This window comes from Colletes latitarsis, chromosome 3, assembly GCF_051014445.1.
Source record: "Colletes latitarsis isolate SP2378_abdomen chromosome 3, iyColLati1, whole genome shotgun sequence".
NCBI lineage: Eukaryota > Metazoa > Arthropoda > Insecta > Hymenoptera > Colletidae > Colletes > Colletes latitarsis.
The window spans coordinates 39357456-39377270 of NC_135136.1; the positions used below are offsets into that span (position 1 = coordinate 39357456).

A 19815-nucleotide genomic window follows, 5' to 3' on the forward strand; every position below is an offset into this window, starting at 1 on the left:
AGCTTCAACTTGACTAGACTTGAGCTTCGACGTTAATTTTAAGTCTCTAGTGTATCTGCGTATGCCAAGTAATTATTTAACATGTAGCTTCTCTCGACTCGTTCTCTCGTTTCCTGCTTCGGTCACCACTGTTTCGTTGAACGAAACATGTGATCGGCCGTACAGTTTGTCCGAAAGATCTAGTCGCCTGCCAATGATAGATCGATTTCTAGAAATAGAAATCAATCTACCAAGGGTAGTGTTGATTCGATCCGAAGATCTGCTGCACGGTTCAGCATCGCGTCGCGTCGCGTCTCCAACAATTTAGCTTCATCCCTTTTTAAACAAAATAATTACTTGGCATGACTAATCTAGTTTCTAAGGATGTAAAAGGGAGATCGATGGAACTTGGATTCCATCTATCTCCCTTCGGGTCTCCACTCGCAGCAACCTCCACGTGGTGAGACCTGGTAATCGGTGTCACCCACGATAGAAAAGTTATTCTTCGTGGGTGACACCGAGCTAATGGCTGCGAATTTAGAATTGTTTCTTGATATAATAAACGAATTTAGATTTATAGTTAGGCAGGTGTTTGGTTAACCATCATGTTAGGCAGGTTATTTTTATTTGAAGACAAATTCTTTTGAAAATTCTTTCAACTCTCTTCGTTGGTTGTGCATTTTACATTGGTTGCACTTTCGTTTGTTTCTTCTTCGACCAACGATCGTTGGTCACAGAAGATCTTTATTAATGGAGGGTGGTTGGGAATCGGTTAGGGTGGGTCTCCATTCGCAGTAACCTCCTCGTGGTGAGACCTGGGTAATATTATTTAGCGTTTAATTAATAATCGTAATATTCTTAGCTGGGTAATGCAATTATTAATTAAAAGCTAAATAATATTAGCAAATTGGCTGCGATCCGCTTTGCATAGGTCATCACAAATATAGAGATTCTTCGCTAAGTTAGTTTTGATTCTCATTGATTCATCCAAAATTTTAGAGTATTGTCAGAGACGAGGTATACGAGTAGGTCTTTCACCCAATGCATTTTTTCGGCCCATTTTTATGGGGCTTTAGACATTTTTAGAATTTCTAAATATTCTTCACTAAAATACGCGTAGTTCGCATTTCGAAACAATAAAATCCTTCAATCCGTTCAGGAGTTACGACGTTTTAAAGATTCACATGAAAATTCGGGCAGACATTTCTGGTCAGAAATTATATTTTCGGTAAGGAATTTTTTTCTTGAAACTGAGTAGGATTTCGAGGGTATATCTGTTGACCAAAAATGCTTGCAATTGACCCCCCAATCGAGAATAATTTTTCCAGAACGATTTGAAATATTTTTTTTTCGTCGAAAAATTTGTCCTCCTACCCTCGACGATTTTTCTTTAAAATTTCTTTCTCATTGTTAATAAATTTGTTTGACAGTCTACTAAAATATCAAGTTATATACCTCGTCTGTCGTAGTACTACTAGTTTGAGGAATTTTTATTAAGGATCGTAGATGGCGACAGATAAACGCATGATGTATTTGTTCATTAAAAACGGTACAGTTTAATCGTCATAAAATAAATACATCATTTGTCTGCAACGAGTTGTCTGTATTATACAAAATTACTTATTCTACGCCCTGAAAGTGTAGCTCTCATCACATTGGGTCTACGGTTTCTCGGAGTTAGGCAACAAAAATTCTGCGTTTCCACCATTCGACGAATAAAATTCTGTGCCGATTATAAATACTGACCGTGTGCGCGGTCATAAGAAAGCGTAACTATCGTAGACACCCGCGGTAAAGGCTGCTGTCTCATAAAAATTAACGAAATATGCTTGCGGCCAAGTATCATCTCGAATAAATTAAACAAAATCGAAACGACGATTTCAACGATTCGTCATTCGATCATAATGCCTGAGGAGTGCTCCTTTTCATTGTTTCGAATCCGTTGTTCGAAGATCATCGACCTTTAGATTAAAAACTGTCATCCACGTGTCTCTTAACTCTAAGATTGCTTTATGGGAATCGGAATTAAGACTCGGGCGATTATGATTTCACGCGGATCGCGGGAGAACGGGGACTTCCGGTTTCGTGCAGCGAGCCTACGACGCGGGGGAGATCGTAAAGCGATTTGAGCAATGGTAACGTCGCGAACAGCAACAAGATTCGTAAAAGCTCGCCACACGTCCGTGGATTCGACGATTTGCACTCGATTCCAGAGAGAAAGGCTATCGCTAATATATAAACTTAAGAAGAATCGTGCGCAGAGATTAAGAAAACATTTGGCAACCCTAAACTAACGCGACGCTGGTTGAGGCTCTTTCGGAGGAGACGATCAATAGCTGGCGACTGGAAGCCATAATTGAGCGAAGGACAACGAAATTATTTATCCCAGAGATGGTGGAAAAATTGTAACAAATAATCTTTAGAACGTCTAAGTAGTAAAGAAAAGCTCATCCTTCCAGATACTTAACCAGATACTTCTAATTGTATTCAAAGTTGAAAGTTCCATCAGTTCATTTTCTTTCTGAATCATTTTTCTCAGAGCTATCAAAGGATTTACAATGATTACACCATCCAGACGAAGTGCAAACGAGTGCAATTAATATCGCGGTCGCCAGATACTGCGGATTAGTTTGAAAGAGCCTCAACTCGACGTCTTCAGCAACCAAAGTTGGACAAAATTATATAACCATCGAAACAAACGTATAAATGTCCACCTTCACTTTCGTAATTAATAATTTTAATTCGATCTTTCGTTCGTTACTCGTAATTTCCATCCGCTCGGGTAACTTTGTCCATCCCTGATCTCCTTACCCTATCATGCATTTCTTTGTACATATATAAACTACACTGGAACATACAACCAAACATGTACACACGCACGCACAGAAAGCGTGAAAATAGTAATTTCATACGCACATATCCTGCGTGCAGAATAACAATGGGGCAAACGAGCCGGCTGATTCGATTCTTCGTTCGACGATTCTCGCTCGTCGATACGCTTTCGATCTGCGTACGTGTGCGTACAATTCGCGAAAAATTTAGACAGACGTAAACGGGGATCAACGAGCGAGTCCAGAACACTGTCCAGCCTGATCGTCTTTGTTCGTAAGCGATGTTCACGGTTTCAACGTGTCTTGCTCCTTGAAGCCTCGATTATCGATAAACACACGGTTCCGCAGGCCGTTGTCCGATATGTATCCGGTCGCCATTTTGTACTGGTTCGCGTAGATCACGCCGTTCTCTTTCTCTTCGTTCTGCGTCGACGGTTCCTTGCGATCCTTCACTCCGTTCTCGTAGCTCTCCGACATCTTCTTCTTCGACGCTGTGGGAGGTTTCTTCTCGTATGTCTTGATGTAGAAGTTCCGGAACAGGTAGTAGAACATGACGGCATGCGTACCGATCCACCAGACGAACGCTCTCGGGTAGTTGCAGTCGATGAACAGCAGCTGGAACGCGTGGATCATCACCAGGACGAACTGGACCATCTGCAGAGTCGTCAGGTACTTCTTCCACCACAAGTATGGCTGGATCTTCGGCCCGAGGGCGGCCAGAAGGTAGTAAGAGTACATCACTATGTGCACGAACGTGTTCAGGAACCCGAAGAACGTGCCATGACCGCCTACAAGCCGGAAATCGTACGATTTAACGATCATCCTGAGTCGGGTTTAACCATGGATTGGGAATTGAGGACCTTGCAAATGGACTTAACAATTGTAGAGTTACAACACGAAGACCAAGTTAGAGCTTAAATATTTGCATAATTTGCGTCACAGATACAAGCTCTCTTCCAGGCCAATTACCATAAAGCAGGAAATCACGTTCGATGAAGCGCTGAAAACGGGAGGAGAAAGGAAGAAAGTCACTTACCGGGAGTGAACTTGACGCCGAACCAGACGGATATTGGCATGATACCGTGATGAATCACGTGGAGAGTGCTGATGTGATCGTTTTTCTTCCTCAAGACAAAGAAGATCGTGTCCATGAACTCGGTGAACTTGGAGAAGTAGTACCACCAGCAAGCATGTGCCATTCGTACCGCCATTGGGTCGTCCGAGTAGTCCACTGGTTGGCAACGTAACGAATAATGGCCTCCCCATCCATTCACCGTGGACTGCGAAACAGACAGAAAACAAACGTAGAGTTTTAGACACCATAAAAATCCTCGATCATCAGCCTAACCTGAGAATCTCTGGTCTCTGCAGAGGACGTACTTTCGTTCTTACGTATTAGACCGTCAGGCCTTGAGAAACGACGGTTATCGAAATATTAATGGCGTTGGTAAATAACTCCGGAAGTCGACGGGTTAACGAACCTCTGTCTGAGATCGAGTTTTACAAGAAGATGATCCAATCCACCGATGTATCGAAGCTGATCAATTTTAAAGGAACTTTAGTCTCGAGCCATCAGCTTCGATACATCAAGATGTCAAACTCTGGGACCTCCATTTGTTAGCGAGGGATGATTTGTGCAAGTAGTTTACCTCGGTGAACATCCACGTGGAGAAGGCCACTTGGAAAATGTTGTAAAGGATCATGGTGTTCTTGAGATCGAAAGGTTTGCGGTTCTCCATCAGCTTGGGGCCTAACACTTTAACGAAGTAAACGTAGAACAAGCAGATGAATAGGGTGGGTAACGGGTCGCTCATCATAGGCCAATCGTTCACCCTCGGGTCGCTCTTGTTGTCCATCAGGTCCCGATAGCTATCGTACACGGTTTGCACAAGCTTCGCCATCTGCAATTCAACGAACGAATGGCTCACTCGAGGGGAGAGATAGAAATTATCAGACTTCAAAGATGTCGCAAACAAGTGCCTTGAGTTTCAAGATCGATCGAGTGTTTAACAAAATAAAAATAAAATTCGTTCGAGATGTCGATCCTTCACAGCCATGTACGAATCGAACGTAAAAGGAGCCTAACCGCGCCGATGTGAAAAGTTACGAAATCTCCGGAGTAGCCAGACAGGGCGTAATTCGAAGAACAAACGCGCGATTATACATTGAATTTTACGAATCGATTCGGAATGCTCGGTTAGGAGAAAAAAAAATGAAACGAAAAAAGCTTTCGGCCATGGAATAGCAATGATTACCGATGCAAATCACTCGTAACGCGTTAGTTAGTCCGTGATTTACGTCAGACAGAACCGTTTCGTTGACTTTAGAAATTTGAACGCGTGATTTTTTTTTATACTCATTTCCTCCTCTTTTGTCGGAAACGACGACGCCTCGAGGAAACAGTATTCGTCGCGTACCTTGAATCGACAATGCGTCGATCTTTGCAATAAATCAATGGACGAGTTGTTTTGCTAGCGAAACGTCAGAGTTGAATATATTTGCTAGGCGTTGCATCAGTGTTATCTCATTACCGATATTTGTCAATATTCATTTCTAGATAAACCGGACACGCCTCTTTTCTGAGAGTTCTTCGGTTAATTGCATTTCCTTTAACGAGAATTTTTAGTTAAATCGTTGGAGGAAACGCAGCATATTTGGAATACCTTTTTTACATTCAACGCTTGTGGTAATTATTTATTTACTCGAGTATTTCCCCTTGAACGTAGTATTTATAAGAATCTCTATCTCTATTATGTCATTTTAATCTGTTTGTACGTCCGCGTTATGACCGGTTCGTTATCGATAATTAGCCTATCCGTAATGGTCTGTCACATCTGTTATTATTACTGTTATTATCCGCACACACCATCTAGGTAAATAAAACGACGCTGTGATTAGTCTTTGATTTATGAGACTCTTTTTCGAAACGATTGAGGATGTCCAAAGAAAAGAACAAAAGAAAAGAAATTGTTTCCAAATCCGTTAGGCAATTTTTCCCAGTCCATCGATAGACAGTTCAACGATTCTTTCTTTGGTGAACGACACGACAAGTTAGAACTATAAAAATCCACGGGAATGGACGCTTTTTAGCTAGTCTTGCGAAATTTAGGATATCACGAACGACTTCTCCGAGAAGTTATATGGATCTGAGAGATTGATCGTTTCGAGCGTCGATTTTGCAACTCCTTCTGCAGTATCGCGCGATTAGGGCTGCAAGGGAGAAGCCCGATGGCCTCGCAAAAAACTGCAGCGGGTGACAGGTAGCGATAGAAATAATCCCGAATCGACACCGACGATCCTAAACTATCAATTACCGATAAACTCACACGCGTAACACTATTCTAAACATATATGGTAATACGGCCAAGTTTTCACGATGCACCTGTAACGGCACTAAACAATTGCAAGTAGTTACGACCCGAGACAATTGATTGGATTTTGCAATTATCTATTTATCGATGTCTTTATCGCGCGATTGTGTAAATCGACGATCTAAATGCTAGTTTTAATTCGACGTCGTATGTGCAGGATGCTTCGAAATTGATATTTAAAATTTAGATACGTTCGATAATTGGCGTTCGAGTGCTTTTGGATCGATTTGCTCGAGTGTTATAAATACGTAATCGTATCAGTCCCATCGCTACCGGCGAGGAACTCGTTTCTGTCGCTTAAAAATGCGGCCCACCGTCCAGAATCCTCCGCCATTGGATCATGCAACCCGGTTTGCTCCTCCGCGATTCGTGCTCGCTTATGCCAGAAATTCATCCTTCGCCCCAGAGATCGATGCTCCCAAATATTTTCTTGACGTCTGAATATCGAAAGATAGAATATCAAATCTTCAGGGATTTCTGATGCTCGCCGATTAGGATTCCAAGGCCCCCCACATAACTAATTCGCATTTTCTCGAATCGAGTACGTTCCAGTCGCACGGTCTACGCATAATATCGAAGTATCGCAGTCGATTGGAAAGGATTAAACGCAAATTTCTCTGTTCCACCCCGTCTAGGATCGGCCGTGTTACAACGTAATCATACTACTTGTAAATTCTCGACTCGCTTCGCACGCGTACGCTTAAACGACATAGAAAAGCCGGCGTCACGTTTCCAGCCGACATTATAAACTCTGTGATAGACTGCCTATGGCTTCTAACAAGTCACATTTTCTTTAATACCCTTTTGAGGTATCTACGTCAACCTTCTGCGTTCTTTGGCTGTCCTCGTAGAACCAGTTACTCCGACAATGGCAATCTCCGACAGCCTTACTAGGTTACTTATTAAAGCGAACCAACCTCCAGACACTATTTTCAACGCGCTATACATGGCGCTTCACGCAACTTGGACGAACTGTATCTTTTTTAATTTTTAAAACAAGAATTAAATTCGATTAAGATTATCCACGTTGTACTGAGACCTTTCGAAATCCACGTTGGTCACCGACTCTCTGTCGAAACTTATTTTCTATCAGTATCTCTGTGTTTCAACCGATATTTTCTTACGCCATTTTACTTTTTCTCGTCAATTTCTTCTACTATATCTTGCCGTTCTAAATTCATACTTTCCCGATCCCCAATGGTTTTCTTGCTGTATTACTGCGACGTGGTTCGTGGTCCCTGTTGTTTTGCGCGCCCAAAATTCGTGCATTTCTGTTTTTGATGCAAGGTTCTTTTATTGTTATTAGTTTTGTGCGAGGAAACATAATATCGAATAAGGAAATTGAGCCTCGAGCGAACGTTGGAGATTTATTAACACGAGAACAAGAATTTCAAACAGCCAGTTAATCAGCTTCGAGTGTTAATATCGAATTTGTGACATTTACGAGAGACGCGGAAATTTATGATTAACGCGTAAGATTGTAAAACAGACGTTATCATACTTATATTTAATTTTAAAGGCGAGAGAAGAAACGATCGACTAAATATGCATAGATCGTCGTTTCGTCTTTCCCAACCGTTTGATCTATCGAAAATTCACGATTTCATTTTACGGACTCCTATAATCTGTCACCGTCGAGCGGAATAAAAATACGATCACCGACACGTGGCGGTGTTTATTCCCCGTTGCACAAGCGATCGGCGTGGCTCAAATTTGCGATTCGATTTTGCAAGTGATCCGTTCCAGAATAGAAATTCGTCGATCGGTCTGGCATTTCTGATTTAATATCGAACGATCGACAAGTTCTTCGTTTCGCAATTACTTCGGTGCAGTTTGCACCACGTGAAATAAGATCATTAAGAGCGAAGTCTGCTCGAGTCACTTCGACGTTGTTTTTCTACCAATCTGTCTACGTTCAACGCGAATTACTAACGAGTCACGAAATAGTGATTTTAGAAATGTGTAAAAAGATTTTATACACATTGACACTTTGGATTCTAACGCTCGTAAAATTGTAGACACTATCCTTAGGAATGCTCGTAAAAATATTCTAAGAAATCGATTGTTTTCTTCGACAGCGAATTTTGGCCCGCTGCGAAACAGTGTTCCGTTACCTTTCTTGTGTGAATAAGCAACCTGTTCGACTAATTCAAAGCCAAGCAGACTTTAGGGAATAGTAACGGGACGGGTGCCCCCACTGCTCGCGATTTCGTGTAAAAATAAGCGATCGAAAACAGGTAATACGAGCCAATTTGTTTAATTATGCAGGTGGAAAAAAGATATTCGGGAAGAGATCGTAAAGCAAAACGATTACAAAGGCGCGTCGATGGGCTCAAAGTTCGAACAGGAAACCGTGCTCGAGGAAACGAACGTTTCCAAATGTTTCCGATCTTTGTCGTATAGATTTTTATTTATTTTACCACTTTTCTTCGTCCAAGTATAAGTGTTGGAACTGTTTAACTCTGCTTGAACGAATCTGGTCTGAGAAGAAGTTGGTTTTCGAAAGAAAATAGCTAGAATTGAATTTGAATTTGAATTCGAATCGAACAAGAGAACAGTACTGGAGGTATGCTAATTTTTAGTGCAATCGAATTAGCTACCGTGAATCTGTGTTTCGACGAGTTGGGACTGTCAACGATCGATTTGGAATTCGTCTCGTTTCAAGCGACAGATGAGACTCGTATTCCGCTCCGTATCGTCGTTTTTATTATCTGATTTTCACAAAGAGTCGCTGGGAACGAAGAATAACCAGCGACACGCGCGTGAAATAGACAACTTAGGAAATATATTTGCAATGTAAAGCCTGCGAACACGCAAGGCTGCGAGGCAGGCGTCGCGTGATGCAATTGAAATCGCTGCTCTCTCGCCTGACGATTCCCTTCTTAACTGCCATTTGCTGGCTGGTCAGGTGCATCCTTCTGATATGTTTATTAGGGCTGCAGCCGGAGTCAAATTAGATTTTTTCACTTCGGTAGAAGCCGCTGGAGAAAACATCCTGCGCGGGATTTGTTCCCGAACGCGTCGAGAATAATGTTTTTATTCGGAAATTAAGTAGAAAATCAGCTCAGTGGCAGTTTACTTTAATACTCGAATACTGTTACAATTATATCTTATGGAAATTGTAACCACGGAAGCGTTGGAATATTCGACGAGCAAATAATTCCCGAAGTGCCAATCCTGACGTTTATCCGCTAATGAAACGAAATCGCGTCGATTATCGTCCACGAAAATTTGAGGACTGGCCGCCTAAAATCGACTTGGTGGACGATCGATACGTCAAGTAGGCAAACCTGTACTTTGATCCCGCGATCGACCGGACGTTGATCGTAGATCTTCCTCATTTTTGTTTGAAGATTACGTCACGTCGAGGACCGAGATTCGAAGACAGACGTGTTAATTTGTATTAGTCGCGCCACTTCTAACGAAGAAATTATGGACGCCCGTAAATAAATAGTAATTAAAATTTTAAGAAGATTTGCCAAGTGACGTTGCTTTTTATTCCGCGTTTTATTTTTTTTATGGATGTTCGAACAATACTTCGAAAGCGATCTAGTTTTCCTTAATTGCTAGAGACAGAGTGCTGTAAACACAAGAAGCTAATTAGCAAACAGTCAATAATTGCTTGCAGATACTATTATGAATGATCGAAGAGGCACGTTACAAAAATATTTGTCGTAACAACTTTATTGAAAGCAAAACACAGAGATAAATCACGTTGGCGATAAGTCACACTGATCGAGAACCGCGAAAGTATATCGAGACAAGTAATCTACAAACGTTGTCATTATACTATATTTTAATTTCTTTATATTTATCATTCTTATTGTAGTTGTAATTATTCTATATGGCCAGTATCTGTATCGGGCTCAAACACGATCGTGCTAATTTTTGTCGGGAAGTCACACGACGCGTCTAAATTTACCAATGGTCAACACTTCGTCGCCCAGTAAACGGTAATTTCTTGAAGAAATGTTTGCTATATTATGAAAATATTAGGAACAAAACGAAAATTTATAGATTAGTTCTTCCACTGGTAGGCAACGCACCAAACAGGAAACGATTAGAAAAAGCACAAGTCAAATATCATACTTGCTGCATCAATGTTTCACATTGTAAATAACGATTCCGACAATGGTAAAAGAACGCATTAATATAGACCACAAGATCAATTTTCTAGCACATCTATTTATTTCCGCAACAAATAAAACGGAAATGACGCTCGTGAAATTTTCTATTTCCTCTGTGCTACGAGTTCCCATACTTTTTTTTCAGTGTTTTTAAATAGCAGCATCCCCCATGAACCGCACAAATGTTTCAAACTAACAGCTTTCGAACCACGATTAAAATAATAATCAGCACAGAAGAAGAAACTTTACAGTCACCTAACAGACGACACCAGAAACCATAAAACGACGTATAATACATAAACTTTCAGATATTTCTCAAAGGGTGCCCGGTCGATTAATAGAATATTGAAATAACCAGATTAAAAAAGGAACAGGAGAAAAAGAGGAGCAAGAACAATGGCCACGGCACGTTTTGGGGGATGCACGGTCACGATCGATTCTACTCACTGTGAGGTCGAAGGGCACTCCGGGGTTATTCTTCTAAAAGTCGTTAATTAATTGCAGCGGACGCGGAACCACCACTACGTCGAGATCGATCTCTGAACCCAGCGTCGAAGAGAGCACCTCGTGCTTGACCACCTTCGTGGAAACTGAAGGCCCAGCATGAAAACCGTGTTTTATATCGGCATAAGCTCGTGACACCTGTACCTGCACGTTGCCCGGCGGTGTCGCGAGGCACAACACCATACCCCACCAACCTCCATCGGAACCAATTGTCACTCCTCCGATCACTGTCGATTGTTCTCGATCGTTCAAGGGTCATCCGCGCGCCCACGACGCTGTGTTCGGCTGTGGTCGCCAACCGACACGACAGGACAATTAGTGGTCCACTCCTCGAAGGGGATAAACGCGTTCTATCCGCTCGTTGCGTCGCGTCGGGATTCGTACCTTTTGCCAGACGATCCCCAGGCACCACTTTCGGGAACCTGTTCCTCACTCGATCGCCTTGGAATCCCTTTTACCCCCGATAAAATTGTTTCCACCACCGAGTGACGGACTAACAGTGCGCCCCACCGGAAGCCACGATGGCCAACTCCCTCCGCGTGGTGTTCTCGCGTTAACGGATTAAACAGATCGTGTGCAAAGGTAAAACTAATCGGCGAGGATCGTCCACAGACTGGTGTAAATATCGTTTACCGGAGAAGCGAATTTTTTAAGAAATTATTTTGGATCTTGAGGAGACCATATACGTAGCTCAACTGTAATGTTACAGTCGATTTAATTTATCTTAATTGGGTCACGTTTCAAAGAGTTTAATTGTGACTTGAAAATGATATCGAATAGTTTCCAAGTTTCTTAGTATATTTGCAACTGTTATGGGAGCATCCCATAAAACTAAACCAATCAATTCCTTCTCTCCAGGGACAGAGTTTAATTCGAATAAATATTACAGTCGATTTAATTTATCTTAATTGAGCCACGTTAATTTGAAGAATTAATTTTGTCTTGAAAACGATATCCAATTGTTTCCAAGTTCCCCAATACATTTGCGACTGTTTTTGCGTCGCCGTCGCTCTATTATAGTCTGCATATTAGCATTATGTATCGTAACTGAATTTCGTTAACATTCCCGTTGGAGCAGTTTGGATCAAAAGTGAACGAAGATCGAGCCGATGAAATTTAACGTTAACGAACGCGCAAAAAACATCCGAGGCGGCTTAATATTTGAATAAAGTTGGTTGTGCAATAATGCGTCGTAAGTGATCGTCGAGCAAAGAATCTTCGGAATGCATTGTTTGTGTTTCTAAACGACTCGTTGTTGTTGGAAGGATCTCTCGTGTTTAATCGAAAAAGGGGAATTGTTGGGTAAGAAAATGAATAACATAAAATTGTAGAAGCTAATGCTTTTCTAGCTGAGTATAATCGGTGGAGATACGGTGAACGGAAGCACGGTTGAAGGTAGGGAAATGAGAGCCCACAGCGATAAATTACAATGTTTGGCTAAACGCAAGTAACCGAATAAGCAAGACCCCGTAAACGAACGAGGAGACATCGTTCGTAATTATTCGAACAACGGCGTAACATAATTTTTTGCTTGAAAATATATTGAAAGACGAATTTTTTGGCCCCCACGCGTTTATTTCTTATTAGAGATTACAATCGCAAGCAATTTTATGACTTCGAATAATTACCTGTTTAACAAGATGCATTGTATTGAAGTGGCTGACACTCGTTTACACTCGCGTCGTGCTTGAAACTCAATAATGCCTCAAGTAATAGCATTTTTTGCTTCATTTGCAATTGTAACTCACAACGAAACATTTTACAATGCCAGACGATATTGTAATTCTTCTATTTAACAATGGTACTTTAAATAGAAAGATATAAGTTCGTTCTTTTATCTAATAGTAAAAAGTCAGAAGATTTTCTTTTTCTTTTTCTGTATCGTTTGATTGTTAAAATGGTTACTCTATAACGTAGAAGAGGCGATCGAAAATTTTCGGAACTAGCCTCTAATTGGCCAGTAGCATTCAAGGACATTAAGTTGCCTCTTTCCTGTAGAGATTTCAAAAAAATTTTCTTTGTTGTATTTTTCGATTAGTGAGTGTCTGTAGAATATTTTTGTTGAGATCGAAAAATTAACGGTGTAGTGCGAATTTAAATGAGACGACTTACGAACTGCGATACTGTCGATTTTCGGCAGCGTGCTAAAGCTCAAGGGAAACAATGCTCGCATAATAAAAATTCCCTGATGGCAGAAAATTCGAAAATATGTTCTACGTAAAAATAGCTTCAGCATCCCGATGTATTTTATAACGAAAATAACGGTACGCTATTTTTTTGTAGGTCATTCTCCAAAAGGAGGGACAAGTTACGCCAGTAGCAAACTCGGTGCAAAAAAATTATTAATTGTACTAGAACGTATAATAAACTCGGTAATCAATTTAAATTTAACGTGTATGTAACAATGTCTATATAAAAAAATTCAGACACATTTTCTACTTGCGTCCGGACACATTGAAAATAAACCAGGATCAGGAACTAGTTAGTTGGCCAACAATTTTTGATTTGTGGGACCCACGCAAAGAATCTTACTGTTTTTTTTCAGTGAAGTCCTTTTTGATAACAAATATTTTCTAACAGTTTAATACGCATTTCTCTGACGTTCCAATACGATTATATCAGCGTTCATAACAGCACGAAATTTATTTTTAAGATGGCCAATTTATTTGCTCGATCTTTTAGGAATTTTACTTGCCATTTTTGTATGCATACCAATCAGAGCTCTTTCAATAACGAACCCACGGATATTTAATGCGAAACGCAACAAACCAGAGGCCACTTCTGCGTTGGATTCTGTTTGAAGATTCAGATTTTCGAATTCATTGTTCGTGACGTAGGTTTTAATGCATCAACAGTGAATTATTCATGCTACTTCATGTAACGAGTAGCAACAAACGTCGATTGGTGTTATGCTAACGAGCGTCGCTTCAAAAAGGAATATCAACCGTTGATTAGTATTTAATGTCAGGTCTCGGAGGTCTCAAACATCGAGTTTCTTACCGATTCGACCATGTTTTTAAAAATACCTTTCTCGATATCCTTTTGCACGAACGTTTCACGACGCGATAAGCTTCGAGGTGCGTTTCAAACATGGCGTATATTGAAATAAATTACGTCGAAGATCGTTTCGTAAACCCGATAATCTGCGAATAAATGAACGCGTGCTGAAACGCTGGTCAAACTTGCGATAATCGTTGCTTGGATAACGACAACTTCTGTTGTCACGTCTTCGTCTTCCGTTTAAATTTTCTCGTCGAGGTTAGCCACGATTTTTACGAAACTAAAATTTAACCACTTTTCGACTTTAAGAGAGACATCGATCCTTTCCTTCGAGCCACCCTTTCTATTCGATCGTATAAAGAACAGAAAATATTATTAGGGCGTTACGCAAATAGATACGTCAATCAAAAGAAACAGTTTCTCGTATTTTTGTTCGTTCGATTTCATTTATTTGCATATTTATTCGCTCGTTGCAGATCCGCAAAGAAATCCATCCGACCCGGCGAAATTTGTTTTTGCCTCGATGTTTATTCGTTGGACGTGCTTTTTTCAGGCCAAACGATCGATTAATTAAAACTGAAATAATTAATGCTGTTAAAAAGTTACAAAATGTAATCACGAACGTAATTGCGGGAGAGAAAAAATGAAATACGTGTTCTTTTATGAGAACTGGAAAATAGACGATAATAAGACGTGATTGCACAAAATGGACGATTGGTTAAAGTTTTCGTTTTTAGAGAAGCGATTGCGTTTTGGTCCAGTACGTTTGCAGAGATTTCAACGCGACGCGTCATCGGCCATCGTGGGCGATTAGTCGAGACCTAGAGCTTCGGCGAATAACTCAAAGACGGAAGTTTCCAAGGTCTTGAAACTCGTCTAATAACGCAGGCGTATCCTCGTTCCTTTTCCCCGTGGCTCTGCCGACTTACTATCATATTTTATGCCCGAGAGTAGGGACCTTGTGGCGATGATTGCGTTTTGTTGTACGTTCAATGACCTCTCACGGTGATGGTAACATTGGCGTACACTCGTCGCGTGGATGCTGTTCTCGGCACAAAGGCCACAAGTTACGATGCCTTTTCGTTGCTCGTTTTTTGTCCTCTGACAATCCTTTCGTTTCGACGCACAGCGTTGAAACATAAATCATAACGTAGGTATGATTTTACAAAATGTTTCATACGCTTGTGTCACGCTAGATCGAGAATATTTGCAGGGTCAAGTTTTAAATTAGTTACGCGTTGTATAAAATTTGCCTCCCCTTGCAAAATTTATGTATGCATATTCTCAGCATATTCTCTTCAACACAACCTCGTTATTATTTGCTAATAAATAGTAAAATAGCCAAGATAATAGAAATTATGAGATTTGCAAACACATTTCCCTACTATTTACATACGTTAAAATCTTTATTCATAGATCTCAACGTGGAACTTTTATTGAATTCTTACTTAATAATTTGAATTTTAATCAAAATAACAATGCCACTAGCGTGACTTGTGCTTCTAGTGTGTTATTTTGTACGGCGTAAATGTACCACGCGTGAAAATATTCGTTGCATTACCAGTGACAGTGAACAGTTGTAAATTAGTATTCGAGGAACGCGTGAGCCACCCGCATACACGCAACTCCACGCCCAGTGTCATTAGTTCTTTATATAATTTACTGTCGTACGTTGTGTGCGATTCGATCGCCGTGGTTGGGTGGTCGTTCGTCGAAAAAATTGTTTCTTTATAGAAAATATTTAATCAAGTGGACTCCAAATTTTATCTATTAATCCTCTGGTACGTGACAAATCGTTTTTCCAAGTTCGAAACAATTAATGTATATTTAAATCTACGCTAATAGTGTTCTGAAATTCCTAAGAAACGTTGGTGTAATAAGTTCGTGCAAAGGCCATGATTTTTATTTATCTTAATAAGTATGGTACATACTCGCGTAAGCATGAATCGCATTCATGCGTATGCAATTTAACTGAAACATGCATTATGCAGAATATGCAAAGTAAAAAGTAAGCGTGCGTTCCGCAACTTCCTATTCGTTACATTAAAAATGTAAAGTTCCAATTATTATTCTAAAATTTCCAGCTGCACGGGGCACTTTACTTTCAACGAGCGGTTCTGTCGATTGTTTGCTTAAATAACGAATAAATATTACACGTGGATCATGCGAGACGTAATAATATCGATCACAAGCACTAGCTGTTTGCGCGAATAATTGTCATTCTTTAATTTACATTCTTCAACGTTATTCTTACTTGTTCGAGTTGTGTTATTGAGTCGTTAAGACGGAATACTTCGCGTCACGTTGCTTAAACTTCTCTCGAGAAAATCTTGACGAGAAAAGCTACTGGTTCAACGTTTATGCTAATTACTCTGTTTGGTTTTTAGAATCACCTGGAGCAAAGATTCTTAACCCGAGGGAAATATTTTGTATAAAAGTTAAACGTACGGAAATGACAATACGTACAACCATAAATGAGCTTCTTCCATCACCTGCAAAGAGAATAATTGTCAAGAGACCTCGGACGATCGCAGAGCCAATCTTACGTCTGATGTTTGAGAATAAGGCGAGATGACTTCTTCGAAAATAACAGAGCGGACTAGATAGCATCCAGAAATAGAAGAAAGAACATCACGATGAAGATTAGAGGTCGAAACAACCCATTAAGATTTTATTGGTTACGAATTTATAGTGCAAAAATTAATCATTTTGCTATTATTGTTTTACTGTAAGTGATCTAATTGGTCTCGAATTAGCCTATTGTAGTAATAGGGGGTTGCAGAACGCCGAGGAGAAAATATTGCAGACGAGAAGTCGTTTCTCGGAAAGCAGTTTCTATACTCCTGAGGAAAGGGGAATGGAAGAACCAGGTGTGCTTTATGGTCGCGATTTTTTCACACGGTGGTTGTGGCAAACCTTGGCCGTGCCATTCTGCACGGTGGTAATTGGCGTACGGTCAGTGATATCGCCGATGAAAGTGAAATTCAGGTGCTATGATCCCAGTAGCGGCGCTAGTGCCATCTTCTTGCATTCCAAGATGGCTCCGAATTGTCGCCCAGATCGAAGTCGAGCAATGAATGATTCACGTGAATTAAATTATTCTATTCTCAACTTAAGGATATATTGCTGTCTAGACTGTCAATTTCACGGCCCTTTTTGTGTTTTTTTTTCTAATGATAGGTAGGTTGTTTTGTACCGATTAGGTAGATATATCTATTCATCTTATAAGCACGTACAATAGTTTTTTCATGGAAAAATATTAAAAATCGTGGGAATTATAACTTCTTATTTAATGGCTCTTTTGGAAAAGGTGCTCCAATGGCTTCCAGGATTCCAGATAATTTGAAACAGAGGGGGTTAAAGTATCTTCAAGAAATGGCGACGCTTCAAGTTTCGAATTTCTATTTGTTAATCGTTCTTTTGTCTTTAGCGTATCAAAAAAAATAGTAAAGTTTTTTTTAAATCTCTAGTTCCAGTTATAAAGGCGTGTCTGCTGAATATTCTCCCCAAATTTGAAGTCAATCGGTCTGCTAGATCGTGAAATATCATGTAAGCCAGTTTAAATGCGTTTTTTTTTAAACAAGAAGCTATAACTCTCGCAATTTTTAATATTTTTTGATGAAAAAAATACTGTACATACCTATAAGACGAATAAATATATCTGCAAAATGTCACTACAAAACAACCTACCTGTCGTTAAAAAAAAAATCACAAAAAAAGGACAGGTTAAGTTCAGTTTGATTATCAAGATTAAGGACACCAAGACTGTCTTCCTCAAAGTCAGTAATTATCTTTCGATTTCAGACTAGATTTGGCCTAACTCTGACACTGATTCCAATATTGATCCACGTTAAAATCGCCGTATATCCACGAGATCGAGTTTAGGTTGCTCGACCAGTCGTCGTGGATTGTTCTGTCCCGCTATTCGGAATGCGTGGGCAAAAATCAATATCGAAACTGTTTATTCAGCAATGGCGTTTCCGTTATTCGGCATAGTGTATGGTTAAATGCTAGATTCGCTGGTGATCGACGTCTCATCGAAGACTGTTTTAAGTCGTTAAGGTCGTTTCACTTTTGAACTTTACACCGAACGCTTAATTGCGGGTTTTACGAATCGTCGTGTACCTACGCTTCAGTTTGTTCTTTTTTCAAGGACGGTTATCGTACGCGTAATCGACTAAAGTTCTACGCTATACTTGACCCTCGAAGCGTTTGCTTTCTCCGAATCCATGACGTAGTTGAGGCCAGAGTTGGGCAAACTGTAGACAAGATGATCGGTGACTGATGGTATAAGAATAGAGAGTGATTCTACGTGAAAAAATTTGCCAAAAATGTAGAATAACTCCCCTATTTTTGTATAAAAATAGTATATATAAGTTTAACACTTGGGTATCGAAATGCCTAAGCTCAGCTCTGAATCAGATCTGAAGCCCTCGTCGATTGAAAAATCGTTGAATTTCTTTGTATTTTACCAGCTTCGTCCCCTCATCCTTCGTTTTTTATTTGTTCGACGAGATCACGGGCGCCATTACTGGTTCAGTGTAACAGTAAACAATAGTAATTATTATTATATGGCGATGGAATCGGTAACTTACACTCCAATCTCAGCAGATTACAAAACCCTGAAACCTCGCGTTACGTTGACTTTCGAACAGAGTTTCAGGAAGTGTTTGCATCTGCAAACGGAGTAATATTAGACCCGTGATTAACGAATCGGAGCAAAACGTGTGATAAAATGTGAGTCGACGAACGAAACTGTTGAATCGGTTGACCGAAGAATTGTCACGCGTACGATTGTTACGCAATTAACATTCCACGGTTCGGGAAACAGAATTGTAAAGAAGAATTACCGAGGTCGTTAAGGTGGAGGCACGATGGTCTATAGGTATGAATATTTTATTACTGCCAATATCCAAAAATCCCTTCGTTAATCTAATCTGATGCGAACTTGGATGAATCGTTTCAAATTGAATTGTTCATTACGTTTGTAATCGGACCTTTGATTCACTTTGTAACATACAATAGATACAATTATAAACCAAAATCGTTCATAATGTATCTATTTTCAACGTCTCGTGTATCGCAAGCAACCGTTCGACGGTTTTAGCGCGAACTCCATTGAGGATTTTTTAAAGACAATAATTACAAATTATCTGTAATTATTATGACAGTCGTGGACCAGATATGGTCATTTGATCCGTGATAAAATCGATGAAACAAAAAACAAAGGAAAAACTCTTGATTATGTATCGGGAAGTGAGGAAATTATCATTTTTATGTTATTAATGTCCGGCTGATCACTTCAAGATTAAAATATAAATTATGTGTACGTAAAATAAGATTCAAAACCATTCCCCATACTCAGCCAACCAGAATGTCGGAACAGCAGATATGGTCAGACTCGCGGGAACAGTAAGAACGCAGAGTCTAATTTTAGAGACACTAAATAAAAAGTGACACAGATGAGTTTAGAAAATGTTGACAAAACGAACCGACGCCTAACAAGGAAGTTTCGGAGAATGTACATTGCAGCAACGCTCAAGATGTCCATCTTCAATGCCATATTCAGCAAATTCGACGCAATTACGATCGAAAACCATAATGAATCGAGCCTAACGATCAGATACATGGTCCTGATAATTTGAGCAATTAATCTAATCAAAACATATTGGTCCTCGTTACTGGAGTGGTACTCGAAATCACATATTTCACTTATCCGGGAACGATTTTAAGCATTCAAGATAATTGTACCAGCAGTCAATAAGGGAAATATTTGCATCAGGGGTTTCCTTACCGATTTTTTACACTGAAATAATTTTTACATTCAGGAAGAAATTAGATCTCATTTTACATCTCATTTTTCTGCAATCCCAACCTGAAAGTAATTAATCTTTTTTATCAGAAACGCCTTAAAAGTATCCATTGCCTGTGGTTTTTACTTTATCGGTATAGTCCGCGAGTGGACGCCACGGATGGAGCCACTTATGCGATTTTCCACTCTAC

The 19815-nt window shown here is 40.0% G+C and overlaps 1 protein-coding gene across 1 annotated transcript; it reads right to left on the minus strand.

Annotated features, from left to right (window-relative positions):
- Positions 1 to 1509: 1509 nt before the first annotated feature.
- LOC143340341 (very long chain fatty acid elongase AAEL008004-like) lies at positions 1510 to 10911 on the minus strand. The gene is made up of 4 exons (XM_076762170.1): positions 10756 to 10911; positions 4460 to 4711; positions 3847 to 4090; positions 1510 to 3598 (listed from the first exon to the last, which is right to left on the minus strand). Exons 2-4 carry the CDS (start codon positions 4709 to 4711, stop codon positions 3096 to 3098), a joined length of 999 nt encoding a protein of 332 aa, XP_076618285.1. The 5' UTR covers positions 10756 to 10911; the 3' UTR covers positions 1510 to 3095.
- Positions 10912 to 19815: the final 8904 nt, after the last annotated feature.